Source organism: Hakea prostrata, chromosome 3 (assembly GCF_041222555.1).
Source record: "Hakea prostrata isolate BN-2017 chromosome 3, UWA_Hpros_2, whole genome shotgun sequence".
In the NCBI taxonomy this organism is placed as follows: Eukaryota; Viridiplantae; Streptophyta; class Magnoliopsida; order Proteales; family Proteaceae; genus Hakea; species Hakea prostrata.
This window is the reverse complement of record NC_142602.1, coordinates 10,416,234-10,436,766: the sequence shown is the minus strand read 5'-3', so window position 1 is coordinate 10,436,766 and position 20,533 is coordinate 10,416,234. Positions and strand designations below refer to the sequence as shown.

Genomic DNA, 20,533 nt, shown 5'->3' with positions numbered 1-20,533 from the left:
CCCAAAGTGACAGAACATATTTTTTGCTCCGAGGACGCTGCCCCCACACCCCCCCCGGCAACAAAATATGAAGCATAAGCCATACTCAACATCAAGAATCAATGAATCAGTAAATGCCAAGGCAAACATTTTGACAACCATGGTTTAATGAGATGAACTTGTATGTTTGTATTCTTTTTTTGAATTATTTTACATAATTATGATTCTTGAAATGTTTTTGTTTGGGATGAATGTGACTATTGAATATTTGTTTAGCTTATTATAAAAAGTAGTTGTATTGAAAAGTAGTTATATTGAAACATTTTGACCCAGCCGCTTTGGTCGCCTTATTGCCGCTTTGGTCACCTTGCCGCTTTGACAACTATGCCCCTTCCCCGGGATCTCAAGACCGGTAACCAACACGTGAGAGATCAGAGTGACGATAACTTCCTAGAGGAGGCTGGTGTTCCATCTTAATACGCGTCCGCCATTGAGACTAGCATCTGTTAGAGTATAGTTGCATTCTTGCATACTTCTCTCATATCATAGTTCTTGAATTGGATTGTAATTGTTATTTGTATGTGAACTACTCGCTGAGTTCTTTTCAGCTCACCCTTCGGGGACAATGTTTGTTTTAGATGATTTTGCAAGTGATGAAGAGATCTTAAGCTCCTGTTCAGACATTCTACCCTTATATTTTGTTTTGCTCATCCGTACATCTACATACAAGATAGAATCCTTCCTACTACCATTGGGGGATGTTCGCGCACAAGTACAAGAGAGACTTCCAGTGTCCCACCATTGCCATCTTTGTTCCATTCCTATTGGTTAATGATTCGCTTTTGAAACTCAGATGTGCCAAGGGTTTGGTATTGGGATTCCCCCGGCGCTACATACGTTGATTGGTTTAGGTGAGCACTAGATAGATACCTTAGGGCATGCCCCAGAGACAAAGCAAAAACGACTTCTTTAAGCTCCGGTCGTGGAATGTCCTTTTTGTTCATACGGCCTCTCGATCGTGTTTATACAGCTCCTGAGAAGCGTTGAGTTGAAGAGGATCCCCAATTAATCATAAAAAAAAGCCAATTCTTCCCCTGATTCCGCTAGCTATGAAAGAAGATTCATCGTAATTAACAATTTTTTCGTGATCGCTCACAGTCGAGAAGGAAGATGGTCCAAAGGAATGCTTCGTCGCGTCATTTAGACTCATCCAATTCGAAATTGACTCAAGCTCGAATGCCTTCCTCCCTCTCAGCGAGAGAATCCCCTCCGGGAATTCCCTGGGTCGGTACATCAATAGTTTGAAAGATCCTTATTTCATCATTCAATCTCAGCTTGCAACTTCCATAGGAATCAATATGGGTAGAGTACGGTTCCTCAATCAATGTCTGGGCAGGGAAATCGCTCTAATAATATTTGTTTTCAATCTCGGTAGAAAAATAGAGCTTTTGATCAACATTTATGGAACTAACCATAGCTCTTTTAGACCCTTCCTTTGTCTCATCTCGATCTGCTGTTTCACTCGTACGGGTGTGGGTTTTGCTTCGCTATTCATATCGTCAGGTGTGGGTGGGGTAGAGAAGAAGAAAAAGAATGGACAGATGAGGAAGCAATGGGAGTTGACGGTAGCTCGTGGTACAGTCCATATTCCAATATGGAGCACTATTACGACTCCGATCAACAATGATAGAAGACGCCTTGCACGCCGGTGGGATTATAAGTTGGAAATCAATCCCAAGTTACAAGAGTACAAGCCATCGGAGAAGAAGGCAAAATTGGAAGAAAGCGGACCTCTATAAGACAAAAATTAGATTTGATCTTTCCTTATTCTTCTTAGTTGTATACTTTAGGTTTACTTCTCCACTCTAAATTACTCTGATTATTTGACACCACTTCCGCACTGTGATATTTGTTTTAAGATCCTTACTTTTGATTTAACTCTTTAATTACATTAATCCATTGATTGATCCTCGCTCATGATTGTACTATTGTGCGGAATGGTTGGATGATTGTCTAAGACTTGATCTTCGGGGTTGTGGATCACACCTCCAAGTATTTAGGTAGGGTACCAGCTGGGGGGATGTGACATTGGTACCATCAACCAGCCTCAAAGCCGAGATTTCAAACCTTTGTTCCCACTTAAAAACATGAAGAGAGCCTTGGGGAAAAGATGACTTTTCACTTGTTACTCTAGAAAGCAGACATGTTCTACTTATAATACGAGAAATAAGAGGAATTGCAAGTATATACCTACAACTATACAGAACTATAAATATATAACCAAAGAGCTCTAAAGCTCACATTACAACAAAAACAAACAGACAGAGTTCTAAGACTTAGGCAAGGTATAGTTGTATGACATTGAAAAGAGTCATGGCCTAGCTTATGAAATAAAGGCTAAAATTTGGAGGAACGTATAGCCTAATGGGAAGATTTAGAATTAATATCTCAAAATGTTAAGGTGGTGAAAGATCATGACAGATCCATAGGTCTTGGGTTAAAAATTCAATCACATGACTAAAAGAACCATGACCCAAAACTGGAGTGAGTAAGAGCTCTAGATTATTGATTCACTCTGACTTAGGGAAACCCCTGTAGAGAATAAAGAGGGACTTGGAAAAAACCGATCATCCTAATCGTAGCACCAAGAAGGTGAAATGGGCTAACCCAACCGTCATCATCTTTCTCTTCATATCTCCATGTCCCAGACCCAAGCCCTTTACACTGCTCAACGTGCAAACATCATTTCTCAAGCCCAGTAGCTTTCTGTGTTTATGTTGTTTGAAACCTCATGGAGGTGAGCACCATACCTGCCGTAATCTCCTGTTATTCCTTGGGTTGTTGGAAGTATAACAGGGGAAAGGTTTGAATATATAACTTGTGTTCAGGATTTAAAACAATAACTAGAACAAATGTTGGTTTTGCATGTGGTTGAAAGATCATGTTCCTGAAAACAAACTTAGTATGCCAGACCTGTATTTTCCTGTTAGTGAGAACTACTATTTTTTAATAGGAAAAGTCCAAACCTATGAAATATATTTATTTCCCCCAGATTGCCCCTCGTAGACTGTGAACTTATATACAAGGAAGACATCATCTCTGAACTCTTTAAAATGGAGTACTAGAAGTATGACTATACTACCTTTACTAGCTGCCTTCTTCCAACGTAATTATTGTATGAAATCATCCACTAAAAAAATGTACTCATGCAAATATAGCATCGCACACCTACATTCATAACACTCAACAGATTCAGATATGAATACAAAAGAGGCATAATACATTTAACTTTCCTCATCAATCTCTATATCCACCACTAGAAGTGGTCAGATAGGACTCTCGGGGCATTGCCAAGGGCATTGTGGCAACACAGGAGTAATTAATAATTATGAGATCTCAGCGGTGCATTCCTTTCACCCACCATGAAGAGAACTTTCAATTAATGTATACATAGGACAGGAGTACTTACGTGTAGTTTTTCCGCTACCAGTTTCACCAACTATGATCAATGTGTCATTCTTCCTCACTTCTTCAACAAGCTGTCTCTCAACTTAAAAAGAATAGTTGACCAGAGTAAATAAAAACACAGTTAAGGAACAAGCTCCAAAAAATAATTTTAATTTCTAACTAATAAAACAGAATACTGACTACAAATGAACTTGACAGCATAAATGAATCTTCTCATACGCTCTGTTTCATTTTCTTTATTTTTGAACGACAGCCATAATTAAGGAACAAGCTCAAGAATCATATAGAGTTTTAATCATAAGGAGAAAAAATTAATGACACTAAAGAGGAAAACATTACAAGCACACACACTTGACTTTCTGATACTGACCAATTTATCCACCATTTTTTTTTCATACTGTGACACATGCATTCCAGACTACAGAAACATCCTTAAGGCAGTGTATAGAAACTTGGATTATAATTTTCGATTCTAAATTCAAAAAATTGAGATCTATAAACCACTTGAATCTTTGTATTTAAGCATCATTATCAGAGGGATTTAACCACAAATTCCCTAATTCATTGTTTGGTACTGAAGAGGTTATGATTATTTGGAATTTGAACTCTATTAATATGCATAAAGCATATTATAATAAAATAGCGTATGATCTAATCTCAATTGGATGATCCAAATTGTGAATATAAAGCTATTTAGCATTGACAGGATCCCACTTGTTGACCTCCATCAGAATTTTGATGCAAAGCATATCGGTCATTCTGTATGACTTGTCATATCGGTCATGCTTTTTCAAGTGATAATGGTTGATTGACTCAAGCCTCCAGAGGGCTATTGGAGTTGTTCACACAAGGCTTTTCCAGTTGTTGAAACAAGGAGGATCTCCAACAACTGACTGCACGCATGCTTCAAAGCTCCATCAATTAATTCACTGTCTAACTCTTACTAGAAGGCTGCCCACTTAAGTAGACTAGATTAAAAACTAGAAATAAGAAAACAGTAACTATTAAACATAGCAACTAATGCCAAAAGAAACTAATGGAAAATAGAGACTAACAGTAGGCATTATACCAGCAGTATGCAAAAGCAGCTAAAAAAGAAATCAATGCATTTGACAACTAAGCACTACTAAGGAAATGGCAAAAAAATAAAATGAGATCTTCATATCTTGTAGCAGCTGATCCTCTTCTTGTCAAAGCTTGGATACTCACGTCGTCCAACCAAGGGTCTTCTACTCTCACCAACACAATGTAAGGGGCTGTGACACGTTCACATGATTTCTCCAACATCATTTCATTTTGGCTTGTACATAGACTATGCAGAGTGTTCTGATATAGCCTTACCTTACAACTGTATGGGCAAGCAACCAAGATTGATAGACAGAACCAGCTTTAGGCTAATGTGGAGCTTCTCTTAGGGTTTGGTTAGGGCACAGAGAGGGGTTTGGGTGGGGCTTTATGGCTGAATAGGCTTTGAAATAGGCTAGGAAGGAACAGGTGATGGTTTGGTTGAGTTTTAGTAAAAAGGTAAAAATTCTCGAATAGAAGGATTCAGAGAGAACTGGCCGAGATGGATTTTGGGGAACTTAGAGTTCACTGTTTGGTCTGAAACTTGAATCAAATCTAGGGTTTGATTCCCAAGAGACACTCACAACATTTTGAAGCAGATCCAGCCCCAAACTATGGCCCTCAGACTTGCTGCCTTAGTGATGCAATCCTAGGATCGCCAAGATCAGTGTGGAGGATAAACAAAGCAGAAAATAAAGGATAAAGAAAGTGGTGTCATTCTTCAAGATGATGAATAGCTCTCTAAGGCTACAAACAAGGAATCTTCAAGGTCCCACATCAACTCAGACATGAGCAAAAATTGATTCTTCCATTAGCTACATTCATAAGCAGCCACAATGTCTTAAATATAAAGAAAATTAAGAAAATACATATTAGGTAAGTTAATAACACAACCTTTTTGTTTAAGGTTAAAAATAAAAAATAAAAAACACTAATGACTTAATTAAATGGGTAGCAAATATGCAAGATACTTAAATAGGTGGCCAGAAATATGCTAGTTATTTGAATTGATGGGTAGTAAATATATTATATTAGTTACTTATATGGATGAATAGTAAATATACTAATAATTTACATAGATGGGAACCAAAATATTTTGTCCAAGCTTGGATGATGTCAACGCACTTTCCAAGCTTGGATAATGTCAATGCAAGATTGTATCACTTAGCAAATCAGGTGAAGGCATTAAGCGCGTAGGCATGCCCATACTTAGTGTTTTTTATTTAGTGTTAGTAACTTCAGTGGGCAGTTAAGTAATTCTACCAAAATTTGAATCAGGGTTAGCAAGGTCACTTAGGTCATCAGTCTTTAATTTCAAATAAAACCCACGACTTGGGGCCTGTAGTTCTTGTAGAAGTCTAATTATAAAGACCTAGTTAGTAGCTATTTTATTTACTAGTACAAGTCTGATACCAAGTCATAACTTCTATAGGATTTATTTTCTAAGACTAAGCTTATGTAAAGCACCCCCCCCCCAAAAAAAAAAAAAAAAAAAAAGTGGCGCCCCTGGTCAATTGGAGTAGATACCAGTTCAATGCTAGTAAGATTCAAGCTATTCAGCTCCGTTTATGTGTTTGCTTTCCTGTGTCCTCAAGAATAGTGATTTAGCTTTGGTAAGGAACCTCCAAAATGCATGCGTTTGGGTTTCTTGTGGAGACAAGCAACGATCCTTTATTGGCTGTGAATTTCAGCCTGCATGCAAGCCATTCCAGCTCCACAGCATAAATCAAGGGTCTGGCATCCAAGCAGCAGCCAGCTATACCCATCCCCTTCTTCTCTTCCCCTTTATTTTCTATTCGAGACCCCCCATTCAGTCCCTTCTCTATTATCACAAACCCAAGACTAGCTTGGGTCCTTTTGACTAACATCATTGACCCTTACATGAACGCCCCCTCATGAGATACCTTATTATAATCTAATTTGCATTAAAATACTTACATAACTTAAATAAATAGATGATAAATAGATGGACTAAACTATCCTACTTGGCTGACCCTCACCCAAAAGTTATTGGACTGTAAGAATTCTTTTTAGGGGGAAAAAAAACAGTTTAAGTATAGACAGAGAGTTTGCTGCTGGACACCAATGTGCCATTTTCCACTTGATGTAGGTCATGGAACCTAAATTGTGTTCATTTAGCGATGCCATTGAAAACACACCCAGAGTATGGACATTTTGGCCATTGTGTAATGTAAATGAACACCTAAAACTTTTTCTTTTGGTGAGACGGGTGTAAAAGGAAAGGGGATCAAGTGTAAAACAAGTATAGGTAGGCCCTTTTTTGGGTGGTTGGTCTGTGGATGGGTGTTGGGGAGTAATTAGATCAAGACGAAATATTGAGATAAATGCAAAATCCTTATGCAAGTGATTCCTTTTCTCTAAATGCTGCTGGCAGTGAAAGGAAAACTCAAAGAATATTTGAGGTTAAGGAGAGTAACTTGCTTGTGATATGCAAACCTGCCTCCTTTAGAGTATACTGGACTACTAGGTACTGGACAGCTTTGGCTATAATTTTACTTCTTTTTTTTTTTTTCCCTTTTTTTTGGGTTGGGGGGGTTGAATTATTATACTTTTCTTTGCTTTATTTAGATATGCATTATACACTTCTGCAGTGCCTTCCTGAGAAATTGATAAATTGCTGGCCAACAAATTGGAAGGCCTGTTTAGATTAATGATGGACTGAGGAAAAGGTTGACAAAGCACTGATAAAGTCATATTCTTTCTCCAGATGAAATAAAGTTGACCCCCAATGAGTGCTCTCACCCATCGCCCCTGGGGAACCCCAGCCCTCCTATTAATGCAAATAGGAGCTTTAAGAAGTACAAATGACAGCAGGAAAAAGTTGACTCACTGATGCACCAACTCAATGACTTACACAGTAAAACCGCACAAGACACCTGTATTTGTGCAGCCGCCAGGATTGTGCCACGTAAGTCCAATTGGATCTGACAGGTACATTAAAAAGGTGGGGGTGTACTTGTAATTCTTAGCTTCTTATTTTACATTTACTCATTATTTTCATTGGAATAACTTGGGATCGTAGTTGTACTTGGGACATCACAATATTGACATATGAAGGTACAAGGCAATTTTCTTTCAAAGAAGTTGCCACTCATAAAGACCCTAGTCTTCACTTACACTGATATCACCATACCATATAAGTCTTTGATGATCAAAAGCATGTGTAAATCCACTTGTTTAAGTGTTTGAGCACATTCCCGCTAATTAATTGAATAAACATAATCTTTACCAAATAAATAAACAAACATAATTTAGAAGCCTCTTTGAATTACAGTTTAGTATTTTTTTAACCATTAATCATAAACTACATTTAAAAGATAAGATGGTTCCCTACACCGATAATGTGGGGAGAATCTCCCAAGCCGCATGAATCAAAGTGTCGGATGCAGTTTCATCTGGGAATCCACATGGTCAGGGAGGATACAGTATGTCAATAAGGAACCACATAGTCAGCACATGGGAGGGTGTGGGAAAACATCCCCACATTGTTGGGTTGGGAATTTGTTTCCATCAAAGAAGTTGAAAACCACTATCGGAATCAAAGCAACTAAGTAAGGAGCCCTACACCTGGAAACTCAAAGCCACTTATAGTGAAACTTTTAAACAAAATTATAATAAATACCTTCTGCAATGGGTAGAGATTTCCTCTGTCGCAAGAGTTTTTGCTTCCTGAATAACCAAAAACAATCTTCACATTCTCCACTAAAAATTATAATAAGAAGGAGGGCAGAGGAGAAAAAGAAACCCACCTTGTAGCCTTGTTGTCATTTTTAGCAATCCTCCCATTGAATTGTTGGTTCTTCGAGAGATTCTTGTTTCCTCGGTCTGCCAAGGAAGGCATCTTCAACCAATATGTAGCTTTGCTATGGTTTGCTGCTGCAGAAAATAAAAGAAGAAAATCGGGGCGGAATCAAATTTCCTCCACTGGTATCCTTAAATACACTTGGGTGTAGATAGAATTACAATAACACTCCCCCTGCCCCCACACATTCTTCTTTTCTGAACTAAAATCAGAGATGAACCACCATACTGTCAAGAAGTGATAGGACTCAAGTCATGCATTAAGAACTAAATAATACAAAGTTGAGGTTTGTTGATAATTGCTTCCTAAATTACCCTTTTCTGGTTTGATTGGCCAATATGTGAGCCACCCTCCTATCCTGTGGTAGAATAGTTGCACTCCTAGTTAATTATAATGAAAACGGAAAAGAGAAGGGGTGAAGGGTGGCATTCAGGACGGTCATGTTTTAAACATATAAAAAATTAAAACAGTACAATAAAAAAAATACAGTCAAATACGTCAAGAACAGCAAAAGAACAAAAACAAACAATATGTATTTTAGACATTAAATTTGAACAATATGGCACCAAAAGAAGGCAACATACAGGCATAAATTGTTCAACAATTACCTAAGTACCTCAATCCTAGTAAGCTCAGGAACAACAATCATACAAGTATGGATACGAATGCACATGGTAATAAAACAACTAGATGGTAATAATACTTTCCTAAAAGCCAACACAATAAAATATGATTGGGTTGAACAAGGCTGCTCCATAAGCAGTAAAGCAGACTGTATCAGAAACATTCACATCCTAATATGAGAGATTTTTGGCACTCATGCATAATGAGATGCTAATTTTTGGTACAATCATGTTCATTATGAGATATATGACGGTTCGGTCCAAATGAACCAAAAGATTGCTTTACTGGTATAAAAGTATTGTATGCGATGGTATCCCATAAATGGATTCCATTCGAACAGTACTTTGTTTCCGCGTTGTTAGAAGTCATTTTCAAAAACCCCTAAATGAATGAATGCAAGACTATAAGGGTCATGAAAGTAACAGCTTCACTAAGTACAATTAATTTTGAATATTGGGAAGATTTCAATGGTGTATTCCATACAATGGTATTCCATTACGAATACATATACTCTTTTTATTACCGGTTTAAAGCAACTCAATATCACTCGAACCGCCCAACTCGGACCGCCTTAAGGATTTGGACCGAACCGTCAGCAAAAACAGGGCATTAACATGGGTTTTGAGTTTTTTAATGGTATAATCAATCCAGCCGTCCGATCTTGATCGTGTGTTAGAAAATCTCTAACACATAAACAATTCTCTACGATTTTGCGGGGCACAAGTGACGCTCGTGACGCTGATCAGGGTTATCGATGTAATTTTCACGATAACCCTGAAAGCTCCTCATCTCTCTTGTATCTTTCAACTCTCTCAACACTCTGCCAAAGGTGGTATGTTTTTGTCTACTTCTTTTTCCCCCAATAATTTATATTCGGATTGGAGTGAAATTAGGGCTTACCCGTTGTGGATTCTTCTCTCAAGGTCTCCCACCTCGTCTCTCTATCTCGCTCAGAGGTGTGTATGACTTTGCTGTGCCAGCCCAACTATTGAGCTCGTGTAACCTTCCAATCCCTTGAAACATTATATAATGCCACTTGAATTTTTTTTATGTGACCAATTGTGTATCAACTGATGTGTATTGTAGTTTTTTAATTATTTTATTAAAAAAAATGCCCATTTTATGTGCCAAATTGTACATACCATACAAGATTTTGTGCCAAAATGGACCAAAAAAAGTGCTCATCTGTGTCCAACCATACAAGATTTCAATACAAATTCTATGCCAAATTTGCCCAATTCGGCACAAAAGCATAAAAAGTGGATTTTGTGCTTCAGAAAATTAGGTTACTCCAACTTCCGATAAAAGATACAAAACGATACGTATCGGATGATATTCTCTTGTTCTTTTTTAACAAAATATATTTATTAAAGTATTTATAGATGTGTATCGACAATAGTATCGATGCATATCAAGCGGTACATGTCGATACTTAACAAACCCAGCTTCAAAAAGGAAATACAAATTGCAGAGGCGGAACTCAAGTCTCTCTCGCTACGACTTGCAGAATCGTAGCCTCCTCTTCCTCTTTAGCTAATGCTCCGGTGACTTCTCCTACAGTAGTAGGTAGTAATCTTCTCCTCTTCTCTTTAGTTGTTCTTCTTCTTTGCCCCCGCTCGCTTCTGCTCTTTCTTCCTCCTCCTGCAATCCTGGCGCCTACTCCCCCTACTAGGCTGCCCGGCTATCCAGCGTTCAAGGAAAGAAGGCCACTTCAGGGTTTCCTACCGGAGATCTTCAGGTGAAACTTGAAATCGCAGTCATATATCTATCCATTATTCAAAATAATAATCTGAGTAATTTGTCACTTTGGTTGTGATTTTTTGTTCTCCGTTTTGTTGGTTTGCGGTCTCAAATTGATTAGTTATTAGGATGTTGTAGTCATATATCTATTTTTGAATTGTATTCTTATTCTTTCTCCCTATTCCAGTCTATCAATTGGTATAGTCAATTTGCTGGTTTTGAAAACCAATAGCAAAGGGATATTTGATTGTAATAGACCAGTAAAGAAACCAACTATAGGCTAAAACCAGTCGGACCAGTAGTTGATTGGTTTATCCTTGTATACGGTGGCAGAGAACACAAAGGAGTATAGTTGCAGGGCATTGGTTACTGTTGTTGATTACCTGGGAAGTGTTTCCATGAATTTCGAATTTAGGCTTTCAAAGAGTAGGCAAAACTTCAGGTTGATTGTTTAAAACAGGTTCGCGTCATCTATCCACTAAAAGATTATCATTTAGTCACTACATGTTACAAAGGGGGAGGGGGGACCAGAAAGATGGCTAATTAATTCCAAAACTCCATTACCGTAATGAATAAAAAAAAACACAGCTGAAGTGTTCATTCTTACAATGTTGATTGCTTTTATTTGTCTCTAAACTTGTTTGGATGTGGTTGTTTAGAATAAGATCTTTCATAAGTGTAAGGAATGAAGTCTAATCTCAAGAGAGTTTTATATGAGGTTACACTTGCATCGGCTATAGGAGAGTCCTATCATAATCTGATAATCTAATAAGACTCCCCCTCTTTGCTAGTCTTCTTTTAGTGTTAGAAGAATGGCGAGTTACATCATTAACACGTGGTCTTCTGAGCTTACTATTTGATTTGTTTCATGAGTACCAACCTGTGCCGAGTTTTGAGGACTTTCTCAAAAGTTTCCTCTGTCACCTGTGCAGCCAATGGAAAACACCCAAATCTTCCCAATATTCAAAATTAATTGTACTTAGTGAAGCTGTTACTTTCATGACCCTTATAGTCTTGCATTCATTCATTTAGTTACATGACTTCTAAAAGGAAACTATATTGTTCAGGCATTAGAGATCGCTCAAACTTACAGCAATCTTTTGGTTCATTTACCATCTCATAATGAACATGATTGTACCAAAAATTAGCATCTCATTATGCATGAGTGCCAAAAATTCCATACAATTTAAAGCCCAACAACAACGGTTTACATATATTGAATTTTTGAAAAGGAAACGAAGGCGCGAACCAAGGCAAAAGTCTACAACTCTTCCACAAAGAGGGCTTCTGAAGGCTTCTTCGTTCTCTCTCTATCTCTTCAGTGTCGTAAGCAACTGTTAAAGTAGCGGTTCCCTTTGCAACTCTTCCACAAAGAGGGCTTCTGAAGGCTTCTTCATTCTCTCTCTCTTTTCAATTTCGTAAACGAGTGTTAAAGCGGCAGTTCGTTATTGGTATTTGTAGTGTCTAGGTCTAAAGCTCAAGGGCAGTTCCTGTTCGGATTCGATTCGTATAGCCTTTAGGTTGTATGTGGTCGTCAAAACCTGCCAGAAATTTAACAACCACCACCAGAAGAGAATCACTCCTTCAAGGCACAAGCAGAGCTACCGTTTGTTGTCGTTCTTGTGGTTTCTCTACTGCTACTTACCCTTTGTTGTCGTGTTCTTCATCTTGCTTCCTTGGTTCGCACTTCAGGTATATTATCCTTTAACCAAAGAAAAAGAAAGGGTGGATGAGAAGAGAGAAACAAAACATTCTTATCTTTTATGTATTTGGGTATTTCCAGTATTGATTAATTGTGGAATATGGTTTTGGTATGCAAGGACATGAATCCGTTTTTGCAATTATAACTTTTGAAGTTGTTTATTTTAGCTTTTGATTGTTTTGGAGTCTTTTTTTAAGTTTAGATGCTTGAGAATACTATATTAGACCTTCAATGTAGTTCGTCGATTTAGAAGGTGCTGGGAGAGAGGAAGAACGATATAACTTGTGGTTATTGAGTTCAATAGATCCATGTGTGATTGGATGCAAGGTTCCTGTTATCTCATCGATTTGATTACATATGAGTTCGATGCAATGGGAAATCTGTGTTAAAGTGTTGTCATCTCATATGGAAATTTGTCACCTTACATTATTTACTTTAGTTATAATTTGACAATTGATGTTCTCATTCATTTCCATATGTATTATATATAATTTGATATGAAAGCAAATGACTTCTATAGTTTTGTGGTTTTGGGTCCTCTAACCAGGCCCAAGTCCAATTTAACCCTACTTAACATGTCCTAGGTCTATCTAAGAGTAAATTGGACTTGATGCATGAGTGTGTGGATTTACATGTGTACATGGTGTCCCAAGTGCACTTGGTCCTCTTGATCTTGGTTTAATCTTGTTCTTGATTTTCAACGATACATAATGTCTTCAAGCTTCAAGTCCACATGCTAGTCTTGGGTTACACATTCTTCATGAGTCTTCATCCAAGTCATTCATTTGTTGATCCATTTTGCCTTGTTTCAATTTTATTGAGTTGATTCACTAGGCTTGATCTAATTAAACACAACTTAAATAACCAAGAACATGTGCCACAACTTAACTACTTGTATGTATTTTAACTTAATAACCAAGAACATGTGCCAAGCATCCACCCACCCACAAGACATCACAAAGAGAGGGAAAGAACCCTCTATTCTTAAAATCAGAATGCTTCAAATTTATAAACCCCAACAAGTTCAACTAGGAACCATCAACAAAAAAACATGCAACAAATTTAAAAAGTATCAAAATGTTCTTATGTTTTAACCAAAAAAAAAAAAATCAAAATGTTCTTATGTATGTTCATGCCATAAGTTTGGACAATTAATTATATTGAATGGGATTTTCATGATAAGTAACTACAAATAAGTACTACAATAGTACTATCACCCTTTCACTTGTCCAAACAAAATGACCCCAACCTTGGAAGCATCGAGTACAGCTCTTTAGCAGATCAGTAACTTAACAAAGAAAATGACCAACAACAATAAAGTCAAAGTACATGCATAACGGAGAAGAAAATCATATTCAAATTACAGCTACTAAATATATCATAAAGACTGCAGACTAAGAGACACAAAGATCAAATTCTTTTACTTTCATTTGTTTCTGAGTTGGGGAAGGGAATCAATAACTTAACTTTATATGCCCACCTACAGCATTTCTAGCAACCACAAGGACACACTAGCCTGACAAAGACTGCATGAAAAAACACCATAGCCCTCAACTCTGATAATGGTCCTGGCGGAACAACTCCCTAACTGAAGCTGTTTATTGTTTTGAACCCCATGGTGTAAATTACCAGCACAATGTTAAGATCTAAATCTCGGACACCACCCCCACCCCACCCCCAAACTGATGACAAACCTTGTAGAGGAAATCAAAGTATCTCTTGACATTGAAGTTTTGAAAGGGTGCATACAACAGCAGACACTGGTTTCCATCTACTCAACAACACCCAAAGAATATATGGTAACATTCCAATTTGAACTAGTTTGTGAAAGAAGTTTAACAGCTTCCAATGTTGTCTCATAAACCTATTTGAGTCGTACAACTTCAGAGGTTGGAACAGAGACAACAAATTTTACATAAAGTGATGCAGATGTAGATCAATAACAAACAAATATCCAAAAGGCTAAGACGAAATATTACCTCTTAACTGAACAAATTATCTGAAGAAGAGAGGCAGAGAAGAATAACGAAGTGTTGTTGTGGGTTTATCACAGAAGCTTAAGAATTTGAGGGATTTTGAGGGTTTCTTCTTCTTCAAACCTTAAGACCAGAGCGCTGGAACCTTATCTCAAACTAGGGCTTCTTTCTTCTGCTTCAAGATCCTTCTTCTCCTTCGACTGGAAAAAAATCAAAATTAGCGACTGAAGCTTTTAGGTTTGCTTCTTCTTCTTCAAGAACGCTGGAACCTCTCAAACTAGGGCTTCTTTTAGGTTTGCTTTTAGGTTTTGCTGATTTTGATTTTGAAATGTTTCAATCGAACTTTTCATATCTCACCGCTTTTACCGCTTTTGATTGATTTTGAAAATTTATTCTTGCTTTTGAAATCCTATATACAAGAAGAATTGGATTATCAATTGAACCGCCCAACTCGAACCGCCTTAAGGATTGGACCGAACCGTCAGCAAAAACAGGGTTTACACACTTCTTTTGAATTTTTTAATGGTATAATCAATCCAGCCGTCCGATCAAGACGGCTGGGTTAGCAAAATTGCTTGTATCGTAAGCCTACAAAACTAGTACTTATCAGTTGGCGCTGATACTCTAGATCTTGGTTGGATTTTTTTTTTTTTTTTTTTTTTTTTTATTATGGAAATATGAGACCGATATGAAATGGAGAGAAGAGACAAGGCAATGAAGGAAAAGTAAAGATAAATGTGGATAAAAAGTATATTTTTGGACATTCAGTACCCTACATTGCATTAAAATATTTTTTTAGACAGTACAATTTTTGGATTAATATAGATAAACCTAAGCAAATCCCTAAATTAAGTCTTAAAAAAAAAAGATACAAGGTTGGAAAAAATTTAAAGGATTTATTTTTTTGATATAGAGATAATTAGGAATGGAGATATTACATATGCGGATATGCATTCTCAACCATTCCACTAACCCTCCATTGGCAATTTTAGAAATTTACTAAATTCAGTTCTTAATTGTATTCTACTTCGGACCCTTGGATAATTAATTTCCATGTGTTGCAATCTTAGATAGAAAATAAGGGAATTGCATGGGGTGAGAATTGTTAAGGATGTGAACAAAAAATTTTAATTAGAATAAAAATAAAAGTAATTTTTCTACATCAAAAATCTATAAAACTTTTTCTAAAATATAAATCAAAGTAAATCTTTTTTAGGTAATTTTCATCTGGACCCCCTAAGGTTTGGTCTATGTCATTTTTAGTCCAAAAAACTAAAATTTTGCATCTGCCTCCCCTGTACAATAGAAAAAATCAATTTAAGGACAAATTATCACATTTTATAACAAATTTGCCCTTATTCCTTTTTTAAATTTAAATTTTTTTATTTTTATATTTTAAAGGGTTAAAGTTTATTAATTTACAAAATCAGACACTTCTTCATTACCCGATTCCCAAATCCCTGATTCTACCAATTCTAAATCCTTATTTTCCAAATCCTAGTTGAAAATTAGGAAATGAAAGTTAATGGGTAAATGACTTAGAAAATTGTGTTTCGTTCTTTTACTTTCAGGTGTTCAAGCGTTGACAGGTTCAAGGTCCAAACCCATTAATTTTCATTTCCTAATCTTCAACTAGGATTTGGAAAATAAGGATTTAGAATTGGTAGAACCAGGGATTTGAGAATCGGGTAATGAATGAGGATCTAATTTTGTAAATTAATAAACTTTAATCCCTTAAAATGTAAAAATAAAAAAATTTAAATTAAAAAAAGAAAAGGAATAAGAGCAAATTCATTATAAAAGTGATAATTTGTCCTTAAATTGACTTTTTTTATAGTCCAAGGAGGCATATCCAAAGTCTCAGCTTTTTGACTAAAAATGATATAGACCAAACCTCACGGGGTCCAGATGAAAATTACCCATCTTTTTTTCCTGCATGAGAGTAAGATTTTCTCCTTTCTTGGGGACATCGTATTTCGTTACAACTAGGGGTGCAAGTTTGGCCTTGTTGACCCTAACCCATCCTAAGCCCGCCCTGAGCCCGAATAAGGATTGAGCTAAAGATTTTGGCCCTAAGGGCAGGTTAGGGCCAAAGGCGAACCTTGGATTACTCTCTGGCCCGCCCAGTCCATCCCACCCCATCCTTGATTTTATACCCTGACTCAGACCCTAATTTTGGACATGATTTTAGCCCTGATCTAGGCCCATGATTTTTGCCCTAATCCTGGTCTTGATTTGAGTTTGGACCCTCCACTCATATGGAGAGGAATTAATTCTAATCCACATGGGTGAATACTTGACACGTGTCAAATTTTAAAAACATGATCATGTTTTGTAGAAAATTAGTAAAAATAAATTATACCTTCATTACCAATGTAGTAAGCATCCATTTGATTTTGGCCTTGATCCTTATCCTAATTTTGGCTCTAGTTTTGATGTTAATTGACCCTGATCATGTACTAGATTTTTACCTTAATCTTCTTATTAACATTAATATAGCTATAAGTCTCGATTTTGACCTTCAGTCATTTTGATCATATTAGACTATAAGTTCACTTTTTATATTATTTTTAAGGTAATTTTTATTTTTTGAACTAAGTCATTTTAAGTTCCCAAAAAACATTGACTTTTTTTTTTTGGACTAAGGCGAGATCATATATTATAAATAATAAAAACTAGTATATAGAGAATTAATATCTAACAAATTTACACTCCAACTTCTCATTAGGAATATTGACATTTTTCTTTTGCCTCCAATGTGATATTTCAAAAAAACTTATTAAGGACAGATAGCTGTGTTTGTAACTAAAATATCATTTTCTTTAACTATGCAAAAAATATCAATACTAAATTATCATTGATTTACTTGTTAACAAGGTTTTAAATATGGATTTTTTTTTTTTTTGTTGAATAAGGATATCAATCGGAGAGGTTTTCAATTTCCATCACCAAACTAATGGAAGAGGTTTTCAATTTCCATCACCAAAGCAATGGGAGACTTTCAGAGCTCAATATAGAATGATGGAGTGTGAATTTATTTATGTTTAAAGCAACACTATCAACTTATTGACTATTTTATCATTTTGTAGGAGCTTGAACCATCTTACATTTATATGAATTTTATTTTTCATTTACTTGTGATACTTTTATGTTTTTTTTTTTTTAATGGATTTACATTTGATATTTTTGGTCCAAGGATAGGACAAATTAAGACTAAGGACAAGGCCAATCAGGGCCAGGGCTAGGGGCAAGATATGATCAATCAGGGCCAATTAGGGTCATGGCCAGAGACAGGGCCAATCAGGTTAGTGTCACACCCCACCCGCCGGTATCGGTCCCGGCCGACAACCCGTGGGTACGATCCGTGACAGGATCCGTGGGTACGATCCGTGACGGATCCACGGTCTTACCATCAATAGTAATAAATGCAAGAAATAAAAATCAAGAACAAGAGCAAGTTCAAATAATTAATTAAAAAGGATTACAAGAGTCCAAAATACTCCAAGAATAAATCAAAGAAAATAATCAAATCAAAGTAGTTAAGTTTTGAAAATTATCGAGTTCAGTGGAAGCAATAAAATAAACTAAATCAGTTTCTTTCCAGTAGCTTTCTCTAAAGCCAAAGTTTTCTTTTCTAAAACAGCAAGATAAGGGGTTCTCTAGTTCTTCTCCAAAGACTTCTCAAAATGCCTAACAATTTGCCTCCCTGTGCCTTCAATGGGTGCTGTAAGCACTCCAAGCATCCACAAGAGGCTTCGTGGAATACATCTCTGTCTCCCACTGTGTGAAATCCAGCCTTAACGGTGACTCGAAAACCTTGTTGTTTGTAGGTCCGAAGACCCGAAGTGAAGGAAGAAGTCAACTATGGGCCATCTCAGTGGAAGACATGGTGTTTGTTGGGAAATGTCATGTCCGCATTTGCCACATCAACCTCCATCAGTTTTGATGATGACAAACACAATCTACCAATGTTTTCATTAAGATGTGTCTTATCTAGCTCATCACTAAAGTGGATCTCAATGCAATGTGACTGGACCAATAACTTACCGGATACTCAAAGCTCAAGTCAAGTCAAGCTATCTTGGACTAAGAACCAAAGTTAAGATGAGTATCAAGTCTGATGCACAAGATTAAGTCGAAGATCAAGTCGAAGATCAAGACTTAGGTTGAATTAGGGCTTAGGACACTCTCGCATACACGCATATGTAAATTCATGTATAATATGTAATTCATTTCACTAGACTGACCTAGGACATGTTAGTAAGGTGTATGAGGCTTAGGGTTGACAAAAAAGTCCAAAAACCCAAGCCAAGTCCAAGCCCCAATATGATTAAGCAAATGTGCACCAGATGGTCGATCATCTGATGGTCGATTGTCTAGTTTGCTGACAATGATTATAAGTCACAGAACACTAGACAGAATTCCGTCTGGGCTACTTAAGCTAGACAGACGACCGTCTGGGTCGCTCGTCTGGTCCTAGCTTAACTTAAATGGCAAGTTTATAACAGCTAGTTTTTTAGACGGTTGTCCGTCTGAGTCTGGAGTAAAATTTCACTGAAATTTTATATCCGTTGGGAGGTTGGGCCAAGCAATTGGAGGACTTCTTTATAAGCCCAACCACCCCCATTTGAGGGGTTCTACCTTGCCAACTGAGCTATTACTTCCTCACAAGTCAAAAAACAAATACTTGAGTGATCTTGCATTGATTACTAGCCTTCCAACTCCACCCAACTTTGAAGATCATTCAAAAGTTATTAAGCAAACTCCTTGGAGTCAAGCTTGGAGTTATTGAAGGTCATTGGGACTTCTTGTTGATGCATTGCATTTATTGAAGAATTCATTCATTGCATCACACTCACACAAGGGGTAAAGTGTCACACTCCTTGTTAGGTAATATCCAACACTTCTTATACTTGTATTGGCTGTTGAATTCTAGTCTAGGTTGATTAGAACTTGGTATTGGGTGCTCTTGCCCGTGAACAAAGATTGCAAAAGGTGCTCTTGCCCTATTTGATAAACAAAGATTGTAAATGGTACTTTTGCCCCGGAACAAAGATTATAAGGGTTTGATTCTCTACCCATCGTATTGAAAAAGATTAATTAGTGGAACACTCTTTTGAGGCTAAGAGAGGAGTGGACGTAGATTTGTAAAGTCGAACCACTATAAATTCTTGTGTTGTGATTGCTTGTCATTATCGAATTTCAATTGATCTTCAATTTATCTTGAAATTGTAATCAAACCGAGAATTTTGAAATAATCTCTAGGTACAACCTAATCACCCCCTCTAGGTTGCACCAACAATTGGTATCAGAGCGGGAGCTCAAATTAAGATTGAAATCAATCTCAAGAAGAGTATAAGATCATGACATCATCATCCAACCAATTCTCTTCAAGACCCAAAGGACTTAATACCTCTAGGCCTCCATACTTTGATGGAGAATGGTTTGCCTATTGGAAAACTAGATTTGAAAACTTTGTATGTACCATTGATATTGATGTTTGGGACATAATTACATGTGGGCCCAATGAGATTACCAAATTCGACAAAGATGGTTATAAAATTCCTCAAACTAAAGACCGAAAGGGATGGAACCGACAAGGTCAAATCCCAAGCAAACCATAAGGCCAAAATGTTTCTACAATGTGCCTTAAGTGAAAAAGTATATAATAGATGTGGTACTTGTAAGAATGCCAAAGAAATATATGACAAATTGGTGGTTACCTATGAAGGAACCAACCAAATAAAAAAAGATGAATTTTGATGTTTACATGCTTCAATATGAAAACTTTAAAATGTTAGATGATGAGAATATAACCTCTTTATTTATTAGATTCACTAACATTGTAAACAAATTGCATAGTCTTGGTAAGGATTTTGCAAATGAAGATGTGACAAGAAGAATCCTACGAGCTCTTCCACCTTCATGAAGACCCAAGAAAACTGCAATACAAAAAGTGAGAAATCTAGAGAATATCACACTCGATGAGCTAATGGGACCCCTTCTTGCACATGAGGCGGAGCTTGAAGAAGATAAGAGATATGAAGAAATTCATTCAAAAGAGCCAAAAGAAGAAGTCAATTGCTCTTAAAAGCTCCATCAAGAAGGATGATGAAAGTGAAGAAGATGAAAGCGACTCCGATAGTGATATTGCAC

The 20,533-nt window shown here is 36.8% G+C and overlaps 1 protein-coding gene across 3 annotated transcripts in view; it reads right to left on the bottom strand.

Annotated features, from left to right (window-relative positions):
- The window catches only part of LOC149020770 (pre-mRNA-splicing factor ATP-dependent RNA helicase DEAH10-like), a 57,372-nt gene extending 42,638 nt beyond the window's left edge, over positions 1-14,734 (bottom strand). For all 3 annotated transcript variants that reach the window (XM_089148978.1, XM_089148980.1, XM_089148979.1), the window contains exons 1-4: positions 14,381-14,734; positions 8,283-8,409; positions 8,156-8,202; positions 3,449-3,529 (exon numbers count right to left, since the gene is read on the bottom strand). In XM_089148978.1, the coding sequence (XP_089005104.1) occupies positions 3,449-3,529; positions 8,156-8,202; positions 8,283-8,374 (220 nt within the window). In that variant the 5' untranslated portion in view covers positions 8,375-8,409; positions 14,381-14,734. The remainder of the gene's footprint in view (positions 1-3,448; positions 3,530-8,155; positions 8,203-8,282; positions 8,410-14,380) is intronic.
- Between the last annotated feature and the right edge of the window lie 5,799 nt (positions 14,735-20,533).